The sequence below is a fragment of the Mesoplodon densirostris genome, chromosome 17 (genome assembly GCF_025265405.1).
Source record: "Mesoplodon densirostris isolate mMesDen1 chromosome 17, mMesDen1 primary haplotype, whole genome shotgun sequence".
Lineage (NCBI taxonomy): Eukaryota > Metazoa > Chordata > Mammalia > Artiodactyla > Ziphiidae > Mesoplodon > Mesoplodon densirostris.
This window is the reverse complement of record NC_082677.1, coordinates 12,117,637-12,135,462: the sequence shown is the minus strand read 5'-3', so window position 1 is coordinate 12,135,462 and position 17,826 is coordinate 12,117,637. Positions and strand designations below refer to the sequence as shown.

Sequence of the window (17,826 nt, the reverse complement as noted above, 5' to 3'; positions counted from 1 at the left end):
AATAATTATCATAGTCAATGCAGGAGATATTTTTTAAACTGTTTAAAATATAATTTATATATCATAAAATTCACTCATTTTAAGTGTGCAATTCAATGAATTTTATTATACTTACAGATCTGTACAACCATTATCACAATCTAATTTTAGAACATTTTCATCACCCTAAAAAGAACACCTTGTGCCCATTTACAGTCGATTCCATTACTAACCCCAGCCCTAGGCAACCAATAATCTACTTTCTGTCTCTTTCAAAAAAAAATAATAATTGAAACAGAAATATATGTCTTTGTCTGGCTTCTTTCACCGAGCATAGTGTTTTTGAGGTTCATCCATGTTGTGGTATATATCACTATTTCATTCATTTTGGGGATAGAGCAATATTCCATTGTATAGATATACCACATTTTCAAAGATCCTTTCATTGGTTGATTGATATTTGGATTGTTTTCACTTTTTGGCTGTTTTAAATGATGTTGCTATGAACATTTCTATCAAGTACACTTGTGCACTTTGTGTATACAAGTATTTGTATTATTGTTTGTATTATATGTACTCTATTTCCAGAACAAGACAGAATTCACATCCATTCTATTTCAATTTTAATATTTATAGATGTGAAAACTGAGAAACTCTATCCACCTAAACAAACTAAATAAATAGGAGTGAAAAGAGTTTTATAACAGCATCATCACTTGATGTTTTGAACCAAGTAAAATGAAAACATATGTCTACACAATTCCACCTATGAGAGGAGTTGCTAGGTCATATAGTAAGTCTATGTATAACTTTTCAATAAACAAACTGTTTATCAAAAAGTGACTGCATCATTTTACATTGCTACCAGTAATGCATGAGGGTTTGAATTTCTCCACATCTTTGTACAACACCAGTTAGTATCTATCTTGTTTATTACAAACATTCTAGTGGGTAAGTAATGACATCTCACTGTGTTTTTTTTTTTTTTTTTTTTTTTTCTTTTTGCGGTATGTGGGCCTCTCACTGTTGTGGCCTCTCCCGTTGCGGAGCACAGGCTCCGGATGCGCAGGCCCAGCGGCCATGGCTCACGGGCCCAGCCGCTCCGCGGCATATGGGATCCTCCCAGACCGGGGCACGAACCTGTATCCCCTGCATCGGCAGGCGGACTCTTAACCACTTGCGCCACCAGGGAGGCCCTCTCACTGTGTTTTTGATTTCCATTTCCCTAAAGACTAATGACACTGAGAATCTTTTCATGTGCTTTCTGGACATTTATATGTCTTCGGAGAATTGCCTATTCAAATCTTTTGCCCATTTAAAATTATATTCCTTATCTTGTTAATTATTAGGTTATAAGGGTTCTTTGTATGTTTGAAATACATGTAAAATATGATGATTTGAAAATATATTCTCATAGTCTATAGGTTGTATTTTCAATTTCTTGATGGTGTCTTTTGAAGAGCAAATGGTTTTAATTCTGATGATGTACATTTTACCATTTTTTTCTTTTACTGATTATATTTTGGGGGGTCATATCTAACCAGAATAAATTAATATTGGGATAAAATATCATCAAGTGATATGGAGATATGAGTTTAAGAAGAAAAGGAATGATGTAAAATTTCCTCCTATTAAAGAAAAGCTTGTTAATATAGTTTTAAAAACTGATGATGGATATAAAATTATCTGGTATTTAGGTTCCACTGGCTACAATTCAAAGTTATGTAACTGTTTCATTTTAGAATGTCAATTTACAATAAAACAATTTGCATCCCTTGCAACTCTCTAAGTGAGATGAGAAGTTTTGATGCTCAATCTAACAATGAGGGAGAAGGTACAGTCACAGTTTTTCAGCATTCTTTTTAAGGTGTATAAGAGCAAAATCATCTAAAACCACTGTGTTAATGTATACACCCCTAAGAGGTTTCTCTCTTTGGAATGGTTGGCTGTTATCTTTCTGGGATTCCAGAGAACTACCAAGTGGAACTACCAGATTTTAAATTTAAAAGCCTCCCCCACAGCAGTCATCCAATATTCCCCATCATTAATTAATTTTGATTGAGGGGAGTAACAATTCATCTGGAATTAAGTCTCTGCCATCCTTAAACAAGTCACTTAGTCTTAAGAGCTCAGGGCACATCATATATATGTATGTATATATATGTATACAGTTTTTTAAAGCAGGTCTATTCAAGAGTGTAAAATCTGACATCTGTTGACTGAAGAAAAACATACAACCTAAAAGTTTCCAGATTAAGTTTTGTTCAGGGCTCTTACTAAGGACAGTGGCCTAGGACACAGCCTCTCAGATAACTCTGAGGAACTGCTCTGAAGAGATGAGGAAGGAACCAGGATATGTAGGAGTAGTTCTGTGGGGTTTTCTGGTTTTGGTTTTGGGTTTTGTTTTGTTTTGTTTTGTTTTGTTTTTGCTTTAAAAAATTGGTAGAACATCAAAAGATTACCGCTAATCACAAAGAACAGAGGTCTAAAGTTCATGATCTTAGTGCTTTTCTCTCTATGGGAAGATGCAAGAGTCTGGGCTCATTATTCCGTAGATATGCATCTTTACTATCTAGGGCCAGTATCCAAAGCATAGACCGCTTTGATTTTTCTCCATCCTAAACTCCCCTTAGGGCTCATGGGCGCGGGCAGGGGCTTTTGCTTCTTTGGCTTGATCCTTGTAGCACCGGAAAAGCAGGTAGCATTCCCTGTCCACACAGCTATGCTATCTTACTAACTTTAAAGAACTTCTGACGAAAAGTAGAGTATGTTTAGTCTGATTTTCCCCTGTTAGCTTTCCATAATCATAAATGGTATCGGCACACTTGCTATTTAACCTTAGGAATCAGGAATTTAACATTCTTTTTTGCCGTGCTGCTACAGACTTCTGGCGTACAAGGCTCCCCCTAGGCGTCAGAGCGCTCACGGCCCACCGCTCTCGCCCACTCCCTCCAGCCACCTGGGGTCCGCGCAGAACAAGAGACTGCGCAAGCGCGGGGCCGTCGACGTGGCCGGGAGGCCAGGGTTGGGGGTCCGCGCTGAGCCAGCTCAGCGTGGTCGTCTCTGGGCCTTCCGCCCTCCATCCTTTTCTCGCCCTAGAGTTTTACGGCGACTCACGGGTTTGAAGTGGACTGACGTCTCCCCAGAGACCATTTAGAAGGTCAGAGTGGACAAATTTATGCTGGGCAGGCGGGGACGAGTCCCCCGGGCAAAAGCCCGATTGGGCCTCCCGTGAAAGCCGAGTTGCGCGGGCTGCGCGCTCGCGCTAGGGTCACGCGGGAGCCGGGCTGGCGGGCCGGGCGGCGCGGCCACGTGACGTGGCGCGCGGCTCCGGAGGCTTTGTCAGTTCCGGCGTGCGGGCGCGAGCGTGCGGGGCGCAGAGAACCGCGGGCTGGTCCCGGCTGAGCGCTCGGCGGCGGCTGCGCCGCGTCTGAGGGAGCGGGCGCTGGGCTGCGGCCGCCGGGCGGGGAGCTCTTCGGCCGGTGCCGAAGCGCCCGAGGTCTGGAAGGCACAGGTGGGGCTGCGGCCGGCTGGAGGGAGTCGCCCCTGCGCGGGCCCCCAAGGCGGGCGGGTTTGTGCGAGCGCCCCGAGCCCGCGGGCTGGCCGGGCGGGAAGGGCCGAGGAGGCCGCGGCCCCCAATCCAAGTTTCGGAGATGAAACTTTCCTGGAAGGGAGCAATTTTGGGAGAGAATAGTCTGAGAAGTTGTTCTTAGTTAACCCGCATCGCATAGGTTTACGGAACCTTCGCGCTCCCTACTCCCCCTCCTCTATTTACTGTTTGTCGCAGAGCGCCGCCTTTCTCGCTTCGGTCGCAGTCCTCCCGCCGCATCTCTATTGATCAGTTTTTGCTTCCCCACCCCCGCTGTTTACGTTGGCTCTGAGAATTGATTATTCACCCTCACCCAGCGCTTACAGCTTCGTGAAAGTTCGATAGTCTTTCTTTCCAAAAAGGTCAACATTAGGAACGGATAGCTCGCGATTTTACTGCTTCGAATACGATTGTTCGAGTTTATTAGGGATTGAGCACTGCAGCAGGTCCCTCCGACTTCATTTCTGTGTCTAGAAGAAGTTTCTCTTGGAATGCGCAGTTTCGTGACACGGCATTATTGCGTTTCTGTAGGGCTGGCCCAGTTCTGCACTCTCTTATTGTAATGAATTGCTTTACTCTGTCTCTTGAGAAGGCTCGAGATTTGCTTTAGTGTATTGTAATTGAACAGATTTGCCTTCAAGATTGTTGTTGCCTGTGAAATTACGTTGCCTTAAATATTTAGGGATTCAGCAGTTTTCTTTGAAATTTCCAAAAGCAAGTCAAAAAAAGGTAATATAAGAAAGCCCCCCCCCCAGTTATAAATGGAGCTATTTTTTTGATTCGCTCTCGTTCACATTAAAGGACCTCATTTGGTGACTTTATATGAAACGTGTTTGAAATAGGAAGCTTTTATGTGTGTCGTCTCTTAACCTGTGGGGCTTTCTGAAACGTCATTGTGTGTAGTTCCTCTAGCAAGCCAGAGTCGGGTGGGATGCTACAGGAGGCAGTTACAGACAGGTCTTTGGAAGAAGTTCCCGCTCCTTTTTTTGTTTTGTTTTGTTTTGTAAAGGGCCAGATGGGCGGGCATTAGAGCAACTTCTGATGCTCCTTTTAGGGAGATGAGTAGTTGTATTATTAAAGACTACTAGCGATGTTGACCGTTAGCATGATTGTTACTACTTTCAGTGTTTATGGGATTGAACTAAGTCCAAGAGTTTGGTTCAGAATTTAACCTTTGCTCCTCAGTATTTTTTTTAAAGCGCGCGCGCACACACGGTTATATTTGAAATAAATATATTTTACTTCTTTTATTAGAACGTTTAAAAAATAACTTAAGTGTGCCATTGGTATCTGGAGACAGCTTTTGGTTGTGATTGAAGATGGTTATAGTGGTGTAGGTACTGTTTTATTTAATACTTCAGATTGACATTTCAAAGACTTTTTCTGTCCCCAGCTTTAAAAATTCAAGCGTCAAATCATGTAATAATAGTTTTTATCTTTTCAAGACACTTGATAAACACTTAACTATGGTTAAGGTTATGGTAGACATTGTTTTTTCTAAAGTCACCATCGTATAGTCCTATTCCTGTGAAATGCATTTTCTCAGAGGCTACTGAGAATAAAGCAAATCCCAGAACAACGACAAAATAAAAATATAATATTTTAGTACAAACTTTTTTCTTTCTGTGTTGAGATTCCCAACTGCATTTCACCGGAAAGATACACAGGCTCTTCTCCCTGCTAATTTTTTTTTCTCTTCAGAGTAGAGATGCCCAGCAAGGAAGGCTGCTCAGCAGCAGCTGACCCATGGAATCACACCCCCCCAACCCCAATGCACACACGTGTGTGCACACACATACGTGCCTTCCCTTTGAATAGCTCTCCCATTTCCTTCAGTGACACATTATTTAGGAAAGCTTTCAGCACACTGTGTGAAATAAGCTTTGAAATAAAGATATATGCAAGGTCATATTGCTTCTACCTTGGGTTCCTTTATCGTGACTTCTTTCTGCCTTTAAATGTTACCTGTTTTTTTTAAGGCTTAAGACCTAAGTCTACCATGAAACACTCCAAGTACCCTTCATACCTCCCTCACTCTGCTAACTTGTAAGCAAAGCAGGAGGTTTAGCTTTGGAATCGGACATTTCATTTCATTTTCTTGACAAATATCTATTGAGCCTGTCTCTTTGAATCTGTCTCTTCCATTTACTAGTTCATTTACTAGTTCTTGAGCAAGCTGCTCAATATTTGTAAAAGATTTTCTAAATCAGATCAAACCTCCAAGGATATGAGGAGTAAATGGAGCGTAGAACAGTGCCAAGCACATCCAAAGAGCTTAATAAGAGGTAGTGAATTACGGTGCTTCTAAGCGCCACAGACCATGTGTGTTTTGTGTTTGCAATATAATAGTGAGTGGTTTTAGAACAGTGTTTTTAATTTGCTTGCGAACCCCCAAAATAATTTTTGTAAAACTATCTCCCTTGCACACGTAGGTTGTTTTATAATGTTTTACATCATACTTTCAGGTAGTTGGAAAGGATGCAGTTTCCCACGTGGTATAGATACTGACATTTTAATATAAAATCGGTACATCACTCAACTATATCTCAAGGAGTATCATATTGCACTTTTATAGCCATCGCCATCAATTTTTAAAATACATGGTATTTTACACAGTTCCTTTTTCTTGAAATTGTACTTTGATTTTTACCCACCCCCACTGGATATTATCTTAATGTAATTTATTTATGCCTGACAGCTTTTTATTCTGTCATACATGTCTTTAATAAAAATATTTGTGTAAGTTGAAACTAAATTTTAAAAATTTCCTTTAACTGTAACTCTAGGAGTTATTTTTCTTCTGGATTGAATTATTACAAGTAGTAATAGTTGGTCAGAACAGTATAATACCTGATGGATTTTGACAAATAATAAATATAAAAAATGGAAGTTTACTGGAAATTTATATCTTAACGAGATTGATAGTTGGAGTCGTTCCTCAGTTGAAATTGACACCTCTGACTTTTTTGGGCTGTTTCATAGTACCATGCCTTTCCATTCTGGGGAATACACCATAGTAAAAATAGGAATGAGTGAGAGGTATTTTTGGTGAAGTTTTGTAAAGTGGGAAGATTGAAAGGAGCTTGGAAGAGGAAAAACAACAGTATGATAGCTGAACTGCAGGCATATTCCCAGGGAGGTCAGTTTTAGTGAGGAGTACTAAATGGAAGTACAAGGATCTGGAAGCCTTTTTCTTAGGATTATATATGTTGTTGCAACATGTTCCTTGACAAATCTTCATGTGCCCTAGGGGTACACATGCCCTAATTTAAAGACCATTTGAGCAGCGGTTATCAACGGGGGATGATTTTGCTGCCAGGGTACATTTGGCAATGTCTGGACACATTTTTGATCTGTCACATGGCGGGTGGAGGGTGTGCTGCTTCTGGCATCTAGTAGATAGAGATCAGAGTGTGGTTAAACATCCTACAGTGATCAGGACAGCCTCCCATAACAAAGAATTTTCCAGCCCAAAATGTCAGTCAAACCGAGGTTGAGAAGCCCTGGTTTAGAGGATTAGTTTTGGAATCAGACTATTTAACTCTATAACCTAAGGCAGTGGGTTAGTAAACTTTTTTTGTAAAGTACCAGACAGTAGATAGTAAAATATTTTAGGCTTGTGGGACACATACGATCTCTGCTGCATATCCTTGTTTTTATAACCCTTTAAAAGTGTGAAAATAATTATTAGCTCCAAGGTCTTTCAGAAACATGTGATATAAGGCAGTTACTGCCTTCAAACCTCAATTTTTTTCCCTCTGCAAAGTACTAGTGATAGTAACAATGCCTCAGGAGTTGTTTGTAAGGATTAAATGAGATAAGCATCTAGCATAGTCTTCAGCACACATTAAACGCTCTGTAAATTGTGCGTTGGTGGTAGTGGTATCCTGTAGCAAGTAGCAAAAAAGTGGGTGCCAGGTCACAGTGTTGTTCAAGACCCTATTCAAGTCAATTGGAAAAACTTAAAAATGCTGGTTAAATTCCCAGATCAGCTCACAAAAGCCTGTTTAACCTCTGCTGTCTTGCTTTCTGAACTCTGAGCCTCCTTGTACCCTAAGGGACGTGGAGTGCAGAATTCCTGTCCCGTGGTTTCTAAGGGAAGATCTACGGACATTCTCTTCTTTTTTTTTTTTTTTTTTTTTTTTTTTTTGTGGTACGCGGGCCTCTCATTGTTGTGACCTCTCCTGTTGCGGAGCACAGGCTCCGGACGCGCAGGCTCAGCGGCCACGGCTCACAGGCCCAGCCGCTCCGCGGCATGTGGGTTCTTCCCGGACCGGGGCACAAACCCGTGTCCCCTGCAGCGGCAGGCGGACTCTCAACCACTGCGCCACCAGGGAAGCCCCCGACATTCTCTTCTAAAGAGGAATTCCAGGGAAAGGAAATTTGATTTTGATAGGGGATTCAAGGTAGGGCAAGTGAGGTCTGATTATGGTCAATTGTATATGATGTTTTCTAAATTGGAGACTGAATATATATATATATATATTCTCTCAACTACTATGAAGTCACTGCATGATAAGGCTGACCAATGGTTTGTTTCTTTTTCAGGTTAGAAAGTATGGTTAGGCCAGTTTTGGTGATGCCTTTATAATGTAAATTGTTGCAAAAACAGCCTTATCCTGTTACTATAATTTTTAATGAGATCACAGGAAGACAGTCTCTAAAACTGCAGTATCCACAGTAGGCATATGGGGGTATTGAGCGCTTGAGATGAAGGTACTTGGAATTGAGATCCGCTTCAAGCATAAAATACACACTAAGTTTCATACTTAATGCCAAAAAATAAGGTAAACTATCTCATTATTAATTTGAATATCGGGTATATGGTGCAATAATATTTTGGCTGTATTTAGATAAATAAATAGCATCACTGAGATTTCTTTTTACTTTTTAAATGTGGCTATTAGAAAATTTAAAATTACATATGTAGTTAACATTATAATTCTGTTAGACAATCTGCTCTAAAGCTTCAGTTTACTTTTTAAAAATTAGTAATTAATTTTTTTATCCTGTACATATTATTAAGAATTAGATATTTTTATAAGACCTGCAGTGAAAATCAGAGGTCCCACCCTCCCAGCCTCATCCCTTACTCCCAAAGGCAGCATGTATCAATTTTCTTACCAATTCTTTTGGTCTTTCTGTCTAAATCTGTGAACAGGATGCTTATATTGCTACTTTATTTTATTTTTCAGTTTTAGGCATTGTCCATTAATGCCCTAGTAGGAAAGATGAAATTTTAGGTCTTCTATCCTATACCACAGGCACAGAAACTTTATATCCATCCATCTTCCCATCTTCTCAATATGGTTGTATTATAATTTTGCTTGTATCAAGATTCATTATTTACATTATTATGACATTAATCAAAACTGAAACATGCTGTACATGATTACTTTTCTTTCTAGCTCAGCATCTTGTTTTCCCTGGAGTTAATAATTGTCTTGATTTTTATTTCCTTAGTTTACCATGTACTTATCACTGATTAAACCCTGAGTCCTCCCACAGTTATTTATTGGGTTGGCCAAAAGGTTAGTTTGGTTTTTTTCCATAAGATGGCTCTAGTAGCACTTAATTGTCTTTAACTTCATTCAAAACAATTTTGTTAGATTGTATGTGACAGCTGTCATATCAGCGTGCATTTAAAAAAAGGCTTATCAAAATTGGTGAATTTTAATATTGAAGATAGGAGAAGAAAAGCAACATTTTTGGCATACTATGGTTATTATTTTAAGAAAGGTAAAGACGCAATGGAAACACACAAAAAGATTTGTGCAGTGTATGGAGAAGGTGCTGTGACTGATCGAACGTGTCAAAAGTGGTTTGCGAAGTTTTGTGCTGGAGATTTCTCGCTGGACAACGCTCCACAGTCGGGTAGACCAGTTGAAGTTCATAACGATCAAATCGAGACATTAATGGAGAGCAGTCAACGTTATACCACGCAGGAGATAGCTGACATACTCAAAATATCCAAATCAAGCATTGAAAATCATTTACACCAGCTTGGTTACGTTCATCATTTTGATATTTGGGTTCCACATAAGTTAAGCGAAAAAAACCTTCTTGATTGTATTTCCGCATGAGATTCTCTATTTAAACGTAATGAAAACATTCCTTTTTAAAAACAAATTATGACAGGTGATGAAAAGTGGATACTGTACAATAATGCGGAAAGGAAGAGATCATGGGGCAGGCAAAACGAACCACCACCACCCACACCAAAGGCTGGTCTTCATCCAAAGAAGGTGATGTTGTGTATATGGTGGGATTGGAAGGGAGTCCTCTATTATGAGCTCCTTCTGGAAAACCAAGCGATTAATTCCAACAAGTACCACTCCTAATTAGACCAACTGAAAGCAGCACTCAAAGAAAAGCATCCAGAATTAGTCAACAGAAAACACATAATCTATCAGGATAACACAAGACCGCATGTTTCTTTGATGACCAGGCAAAAACTGTCACAGCTTGGCTGGGAAGTTCTGATTCATCTACCATATTCACCAGACGTTGCACCTTCGGATTTCCATTCATTTCTGTCTTTATCTCTTAATGGAAAAAATTTCAATTCCCTGGAAGACTGTAAAAGACACCTGGAGCAGTTCTTTGCTCAAAAGGATAAAAAGTTTTGGGAAGATGTAATTACGAAGTTGCCTGAAAAGTGGCAGAAGGTAGTGGAACAAAAGGGTGAATACGTTGTTCAATAAAGGTCTTGGTGAAAATGAAAAATGTGTGTTTTATTTTTACTTAAAAACCAGAGGCATTTTTTGGCCAACCTAATACATCTGTTCTCAAAACTTAAGAACACATTAGGTATTCTGTCAATGTTAGTTGCTTGAAGACATCTCTGGAGTTCTGTCTTCTCCAGTAAGAACTGTTTGCGTAATTGTCATCTGTGAACTGCTGTCATCAGCCTTGTGATTACTTTCATCAAACATGGAATCCAAGAAAAAGAAGGTGTAATATCTGAGCAGTCACTTGGCTGGGTTTGGAAGTTATTTTCACTCAGAGTCATGAATTAATTATACTATTTTCTTGTAACTTCTGTTGGGTTTAAGAAGTTCCTTAGCAATCTTATTTCTCTTTATTTATTTATTTTTATGGATAAGCCCTTTTAAGATGGTCCCTTTGAGCCTAATGTTCTGAAATTTCCTGGTTGTGGGGGTTTTTTCATCCTTTGTTCATGGGTATTTTTAATCTGGGATTTTGTGCTTTCCAGGTCAGGGAAATTCTTTGAAATGTTTCTTCAGCTCTTCTATCCCTGATATATATATATTTTTATCTATTCTCTATTTCTGGAAGTTTTGTTATTCAGATGTCAGACCTTCTAGACTGAGTTCTCTCTAATTTTCTTGTCTGTTCTTTCCTATTTTTCATCTCATTGTCTTTTTGCTCTGCTTTGCAGAAATTTTCTATACTTTTTTAAACTTGTCTTCTCATCCCTCTACTGAGTTTTTCTTTCCAGCTATTTTGTATACAATTTTTAAAAGCTCCTTTAGTTCTTTTTCCTTTTTCGTATGTGTATGTCCTGTTTTTATTTCATGGACGCAGTATTTTCTTTTTCTTTATATTGATACAAAGGTTTTTTGGAAGTGTTCTTCTCCCTGCATATTATCCTTTTCAACCAAATTGCATTGTTCTTATTTTTCTTTTCTTTCATATTAGACGTTTTCCTCACCAGTTTTCTGATTCTTAGCTCTCTGCTTATGTATAAGATTGGGGCACTAAAATGTTAATTGGAGACTCGGGTAGAACCTATCAACCATGGCTTCTCTGAAGAGTTAGTTGCTTGGACAGTTCCTGGGGGAACTCTCAGTGTCACTTTCTTTAGGTTTTTCCTCTTGGTGGTGGTCAGATTTCTCAGAGAAGACACTATAATCTTTTTTCTGGAGTGGTACCTATCTGCCTGAACTCTAAGACCCAAGTTGGGGAGAAAAGATTGCAGGTCTCAGTATTCAATAACTAATTTTTCATCGTCCTGCTTTTGATATTTACCCTTAATCATGTCTGATAGTTCCCTGTCCTGAGACATTTTATTTTATGCTCTTTTGAATTAAAATATCCAATCTTCTTTCAGGGCTGGAGAGAAATAGTGTTTTGGGGTGCTTGGTATAGGAGAGATCTAAAGGTCTACTTTGTAAATTAGCTTTGAATCAGTCCTTTTTTCAGCTCTACCTTTACTCCCTCTTCCAGAGGAAGATTGAATCCCATCAGTTCCTGTGCCTTTCGGAGGTTCTGTGATGAGATATAAATGGGGCTGTTTCTCTGGTTTCCCGATTGACAGTGTAGGCTTCAGCTTTCTCAAATCTGTTTTGTGAGTTACTACTTGTCTTCCTCCTTTTTCAGAAACAAAGCCCTGTTGACTCTTCATCCTCCCTCTTTGTGAGTTACGGCTTTGTTATTTGTTTTATTAAAGGATATAATAAGGTGCAATATAGTGCACTAATCTCAGATTTACAGATTTTTTTAATGTATGTATACACCCATGTAATCACCACTCAGATCAAAATAGAGAGCATTTTCATACCCTGTAAGGTCCCCTCGTGTCCCTTCCGAGTCTATACCAACACCTGTAATCATTATTTTTGTTTCTATCATAATAGACTAGTTTTGCTTGTTCCTCAACTTTACCTGTAAAATCATATAGTATAGTATAGTAGTCTCAATATGAAGTCTTTTGTATGTGGCTTCTTTTGTGCAATTGGTGAGATTCATCAGCGTTACAGGCATCAATTTTTTAAAAAAAATTCCTGCGTATTACTGCATAATATAAATATGCCACTATTTATCCCTTCTCCTGTGGGTGGGCATTTGGGTTGTTTCGATTTTTTGGCTTTTGTGAATAAAGCTGCTATGAATATGATTGTACATGTTTTTGGTGTGTATATTCATTCATTTCTCTTGGTTATATACCTCTAAATGGAATTGCTGGGTCATAGAGTGGGTGAATGTAGCTTTGGTAGAAATGCCAAATTTCCATAGTGGCTGTAGCATTTTTCACTTCCACCAGCAAAGTATATGAGAGTTCCAGTTGCCATCTTCTCTAACGCTCGTCAGCCTTCAGTTTCAGCTTCCTGACAAGTATATATAGCTGACCCTTGAACAACAGGGGATAAGGGGCGCCAGTCCCCACACGGTCAGAGGTGCCTCTGCTGCTGTCTCTGCCTCAAACACAAAGGAATCGATACATGACTCATCCAAGGGCAGGAAGCCGAAACAATTTGGATAGAATCAGGACGCAGACCCCAGTTCTTTTGATTCCACGTAATGTGATCTCTAATCAAACACACTTTCCCCCATACTTAATTTAAAGAGCTGTAAAATGAAAATACAGTACCGTATTTACTGAAAAAATCCTTGTATAAGTGGATCCCCTGCTGTTCAAGGGTCAGCTGTAGTCATATTATGGATTTTAGTTTCACTTCCCTGAGGGAATCATGTGTTGAACACCTTTTCACATGTCATTTAAATATCCTGTTTTGTGAAGTGCCTGTTCATGCCTTTTTCTCATTGAAAAGAATGGTTATGCTTTTTTAATAATCTTGTAAGTCATTTTAATGGAGTTTTGGGAGGGAAAAGGGCTAACTGCATGTGAGTAAACTGCCACCTTTAAGTGGAAGTTGGGTACTTTAAAGCTTCACTCAGATCATTTTTTTTCTCATTTCTGTCCTCTCCAATGCACGATTCAACCTCATTTTTAATTAGCTACTATAATCTGGAATTATAATGAATTTTAGAGTGAGACTTTTTTGTTCCAACCTTAAAGGTACAGGAAACTTTTATTTCTTGTAAGAAACTGGAACAAGAAAATTATTCAACAGATGTGTTCCGGCTTACTCTCTTATGTTTTTTAATTAAAAAGTTATTCATCAGAAACTAACACACCATTGTAAAGCAGTTATACTCCAATAAAGATGTTAAAAAAAAAGATATTTAGGACCAAGAGTATTATTTATTTATCCATTCAACAAATACATATTGAGGGCTTCCCTGGTGGCGCAGTGGTTGGGAGTCCGCCTGCCGATGCAGGGGACACGGGTTCGTGCCCTGGTCTGGGAGGATCCCACATGCTGCGGAGCGGCTGGGCCCGTGAGCCATGGCCGCTGAGTCTGCGCGTCCGGAGCCTGTGCTCCGCAACGGGAGAGGCCGCAACAGTGAGAGGCCCGTGTACCGCAAAAAGAAAAAAAAAAAAATACATATTGAGTGCTTTCTCTATGTCAGATCTAATAATAGGCTTAGGGAATACATCAGTGAACAGGACGGACAAGCAAGGCTCCAATCCTCTGAAATATATTCAGGTAGGAGAAACTGATAATAAATAAGTAAACAAAGAGCTAAATAAGGTAATTAAAAATATATTTCCTGTTTTGCAGAAATGGAACAAGAGCCACAAGATGGAGAACCTGCTGAAATTAAGATCATCAAGGAAGCGTACAAGAAGGCCTTTTTATTTGTTAATAAAGGACTGAATACAGATGAATTAGGTCAGAAAGAAGAAGCAAAGAACTACTATAAGCAAGGAATAGGGCACTTGCTCAGAGGAATCAGCATTTCATCAGCAGATCCCGAACACATAGGTCCTGGGTGGGAATCTGCTAGACAGATGCAACAGAAAATGAAAGAAACACTACAGAACGTACGTACCAGGTTGGAAATTCTAGAGAAGGGTCTTGCCACTTCTCTACAGAATGATCTTCAGGAGGTGCCCAAGTTACATCCAGAATTTCCACCTAAAGATATGTCCGAAAAGTCACTGGAGCCTGAGTCCTTTAATTCACTTCCTCAGCACAATGAAGTAAATGGAAACACTCCAACTACAAGTACAGAACCAGTTTCTACACCTAGTACTTTCTCCTTACCATCTCAAGGTCATCCATCAGAAGCACCTCCTGCTTATACTCCTCAGGCTGCTGAGGGTCACTACACTGTATCCTATGGAACAGAATCTGGAGAGTTCTCATCAGTTGGGGAAAACTTTTATAGGAATCATTCTCAGCCACCTCCTCTTGAGACCTTAGGGCTAGATGCAGATGAGTTGATTTTGATACCAAATGGAGTACAGATTTTTTTTGTAAATCCTGCAGGGGAGGTTAGTGCACCTTCATATCCTGGGTACCTTCGAATCGTGAGGTTCTTGGATAATTCTCTTGATACAGTTCTAAACCGTCCTCCTGGGTTTCTTCAGGTAAGCCAAAGAAAAATGTAAACATAATTTGAAATATGTGTAGAATATATTATTTTTATTTGTAAATATTTATAATGTGTCCAAGACAGTAAGTGCAAGAAGATTATTATAAATTCTAGTTCCTTTTTAAATATATTTCATGAAATTTATGAGCCATGAGCCTCTATGTGTTTGATAGCCTTTCTTTTTCCTTTTCTTTAGATGTAAACTCTTGTTTTAGTACTAAATTTGTGAATACAGGACTTGAGGGAAATCAGAATATTCATCCTTAACTTGTAATTTTTTATCTGAAGAAGAAACGTAATAACTTTGGTTTCAAAAGGGATTTATGTAACTCGTGTGAATGTATAACTGTAAATTTCTATACATGTCAAGCCTCAGCTGAGGGGCTGAACTGGGCTAGATCCAGTGTCTGGAATAGTGGTTCTCAACTAGTAGGAATACCCCCCACCCCCAGTCTCCCCACTGTGGGATATTTTGGCAGTAGTTGGGGACATTTTTGGTCGTCACAAGTGGCACTGGGGATTGTGCTACTGCTACTGGCATATATGGTGGGTAGGGGCCAGGTGTACTGCTAAACATCTAAACAGGATAGCTCTCACCAATAAAAAAATTAACTGAAAATTTCAGTCATGCCAAGGTTGAGAAACCCTGGTCTACAAGTAGAGACTGTGACAATCATCTAAGATGCAGTTCTCACTTTCCAAGCACATAAATTTACCAGGATGCCCTTGGTCCAAGAACAAAGACTGGTGCTAAATAAAGGTTGTTAGGAAACTGTTGTGGAATTTGTAAGGTATTCTGAAGGTGATGGTCGAAAATCTGTTTTTAAAAGAGTGGACATTGGTACAGGGAGATGGGTTGTAGAAGTACAGATTCAGTATACATTGGGTATAACAAAAGGGTTTGCATGTAAAGGAGATGACTATTTGAGCGAGGCAGGTGCTTTTATCCAGAGTCCAGATGATGTGGTTTAGTTACAGTACTAGTTATCCAGATTTATTTTCTCTCTTGGTATATTCTATTTTCAGTTCTTATGCAGCTTGTACATGGAGTCAACTTGAAGGTTGTTTAAAGATAGTTGGAGACTTACTAGGGATGTATGAAGGAGATATTTGGGGGCATTGTTGAAAGGAAAACTACATTAATGGACAGGAAGAATAGTGTGGATCCCATAAGTTATTTTTAAAAAGAAGCCTTGAGGTTAAAAAGAGTAGGCTTTTTGATTGGGATTGGGAGGGGGCTGATAAAAGATATAATACTTTCTGCTGATCTGGTAATAGAGTAAAAGTGGAATTTAAAAAACCTTTGGGGCCTGGGCTACTGGAGGTGCGGGGAATGAACATCAGAAACATTCTACTACATGTAGAATGAGCTCATGAGCTCAACCATTAAAATGACTTGTTCTCTAGTAAAAATTTGTTCTGTCTTAGTTCTTTTAATTTTGTGCTTAACCTTTCCAACATCTCCTATTTTGAGTCCTAAATAAAAAGTAAAATTGTACCCAAAGTTTGAGTCTTTTTAAGGGGCTCTCACTTACATGTATTTGGATATTTGTAGCAGTGTCCTTAAAGAGAGTTAGGTGTTTACTGAATTTTTTTGTTCTAAAAAACAAACATTGAAACAACTAAGTATTAGAAGTTAGATGTAATTTTTTTTACGCTGCAAAAAAATCACTATTGCTTTATTTAGGAAATTAGAAATTAATTTGGTTTTAAATAGGCAGACTAGAATTCTGTGGCTTCTAAAAACGATTTTTCTCTTGACTTTAGTTTTAATATACTTTTTAAACCTGTTAAATTTATAGTCAGTTCATAGGGAACTTGGACATGAGATTGCCCTCTGAAAATGAAACTGGGAGAAGTCAGCCTGTGGTGGATGAGCTCACCAATCTGTAATAATCTAGCCTGAGAAAGGTCTATAAAGTTTTATTTGAGAAGATTTGAGGATACTCCATTTCAGTCAAGGTGAACAGAATGTAGTTAATCTTAGAGAAATCATGGCAAAGTAAAAGAAACCTTTCCCAATCTTTAGTCATTTAAGTATAACCATTATGATTTTTTTTGTTAAATCCAACACTTGTTATTCATATTTTTATTTAAATGTCTCATTTGTTAATTTTTTCCTAAACAATAACAACTGTGAAATTGAGGGAAAGATACCGTATTTTTCCCTAATACATGTTAAAATATGTTGCTACTCTAGTTTGTATATTACTTGAAGTCATTTCATATACCACAGATGGTTATATATCATACTTCGGAAAATACAGTAATCAGTTTTATTGTAACTTGCCTGAAATTTGACTTTTATAAAAGTTGGAGAGTGGCTTTTGAGATGACTAAAAAAAGAGAGAATCCATTAAAAAAAAGAATTTGAAAATGTTTGTTAAGCACTTTCTAGGAAAGAGTCAGACTTGAGTGCTTGATCCCTGCACATTCGTATTCTGTTGGTCAGAGATGATGATAGTATACCAGGGTTTTCCATCATTTATATGAAATATTTAATCCCATTGACTCATGTTTATCGCACAGTATTTTGATAATCTATTCTCCCAAGTTTCTTAATATTACGAAGAGAGTGTCCTGGGTGAGGGGTGAAGTTATATTCTGGTCACTCAAAGAATAGTGGAAATGAATAATTTGGGTATCCTGATTTAAACTTAGTTTCTTCTGAATTTAGATCTCTAGGAGGTGAGCTTAATTAAGTCTTACTGTGATAATCTGACGTCGCCAGATGACGTTGCAGGGCAGCTTTGTGTCATTTTGATTTAACTTCACAATAGATAGTGAACCCATAAATGTAACTTAATCTTCTTGCTCTGTCAGATCAGGTTGGGTTTAGTTAAAAGAAAATTCAACATTTTGAATGCTGGGTTTCTAATTAAAATAATTGTTTAGTTTCTCCAGTGGCAGTGTGCTTAAATCCTAGCCCCACTTTTTGGTTGTTGACTCTGAGCAACTTAACCTCTCTGTGCCTCAGTTTTCTTGTAGTTAAAATGACAACACCAACCAAGAGGATTAAATCAGTAAATACATTTGGAGTACTTGGAAACAGTTTGATTTTATTGTTTTCC

The 17,826-nt window shown here is 38.7% G+C and overlaps 1 protein-coding gene across 2 annotated transcripts in view; it reads left to right on the top strand.

Annotated features, from left to right (window-relative positions):
* Nucleotides 1-3,030: 3,030 nt before the first annotated feature.
* The window catches only part of SPART (spartin), a 39,739-nt gene continuing 24,943 nt past the window's right edge, over nt 3,031-17,826 (top strand). The window contains exons 1-2 of one of the 2 annotated variants that reach the window (XM_060080196.1): nt 3,031-3,139; nt 13,939-14,750. In XM_060080196.1, the coding sequence (XP_059936179.1) occupies nt 13,941-14,750 (810 nt within the window). In that variant the 5' untranslated portion in view covers nt 3,031-3,139; nt 13,939-13,940. Of the gene's footprint in view, nt 3,140-3,343; nt 3,494-13,938; nt 14,751-17,826 lie in introns of those variants that run through there. The other variant, XM_060080194.1, reaches the window with a different exon arrangement.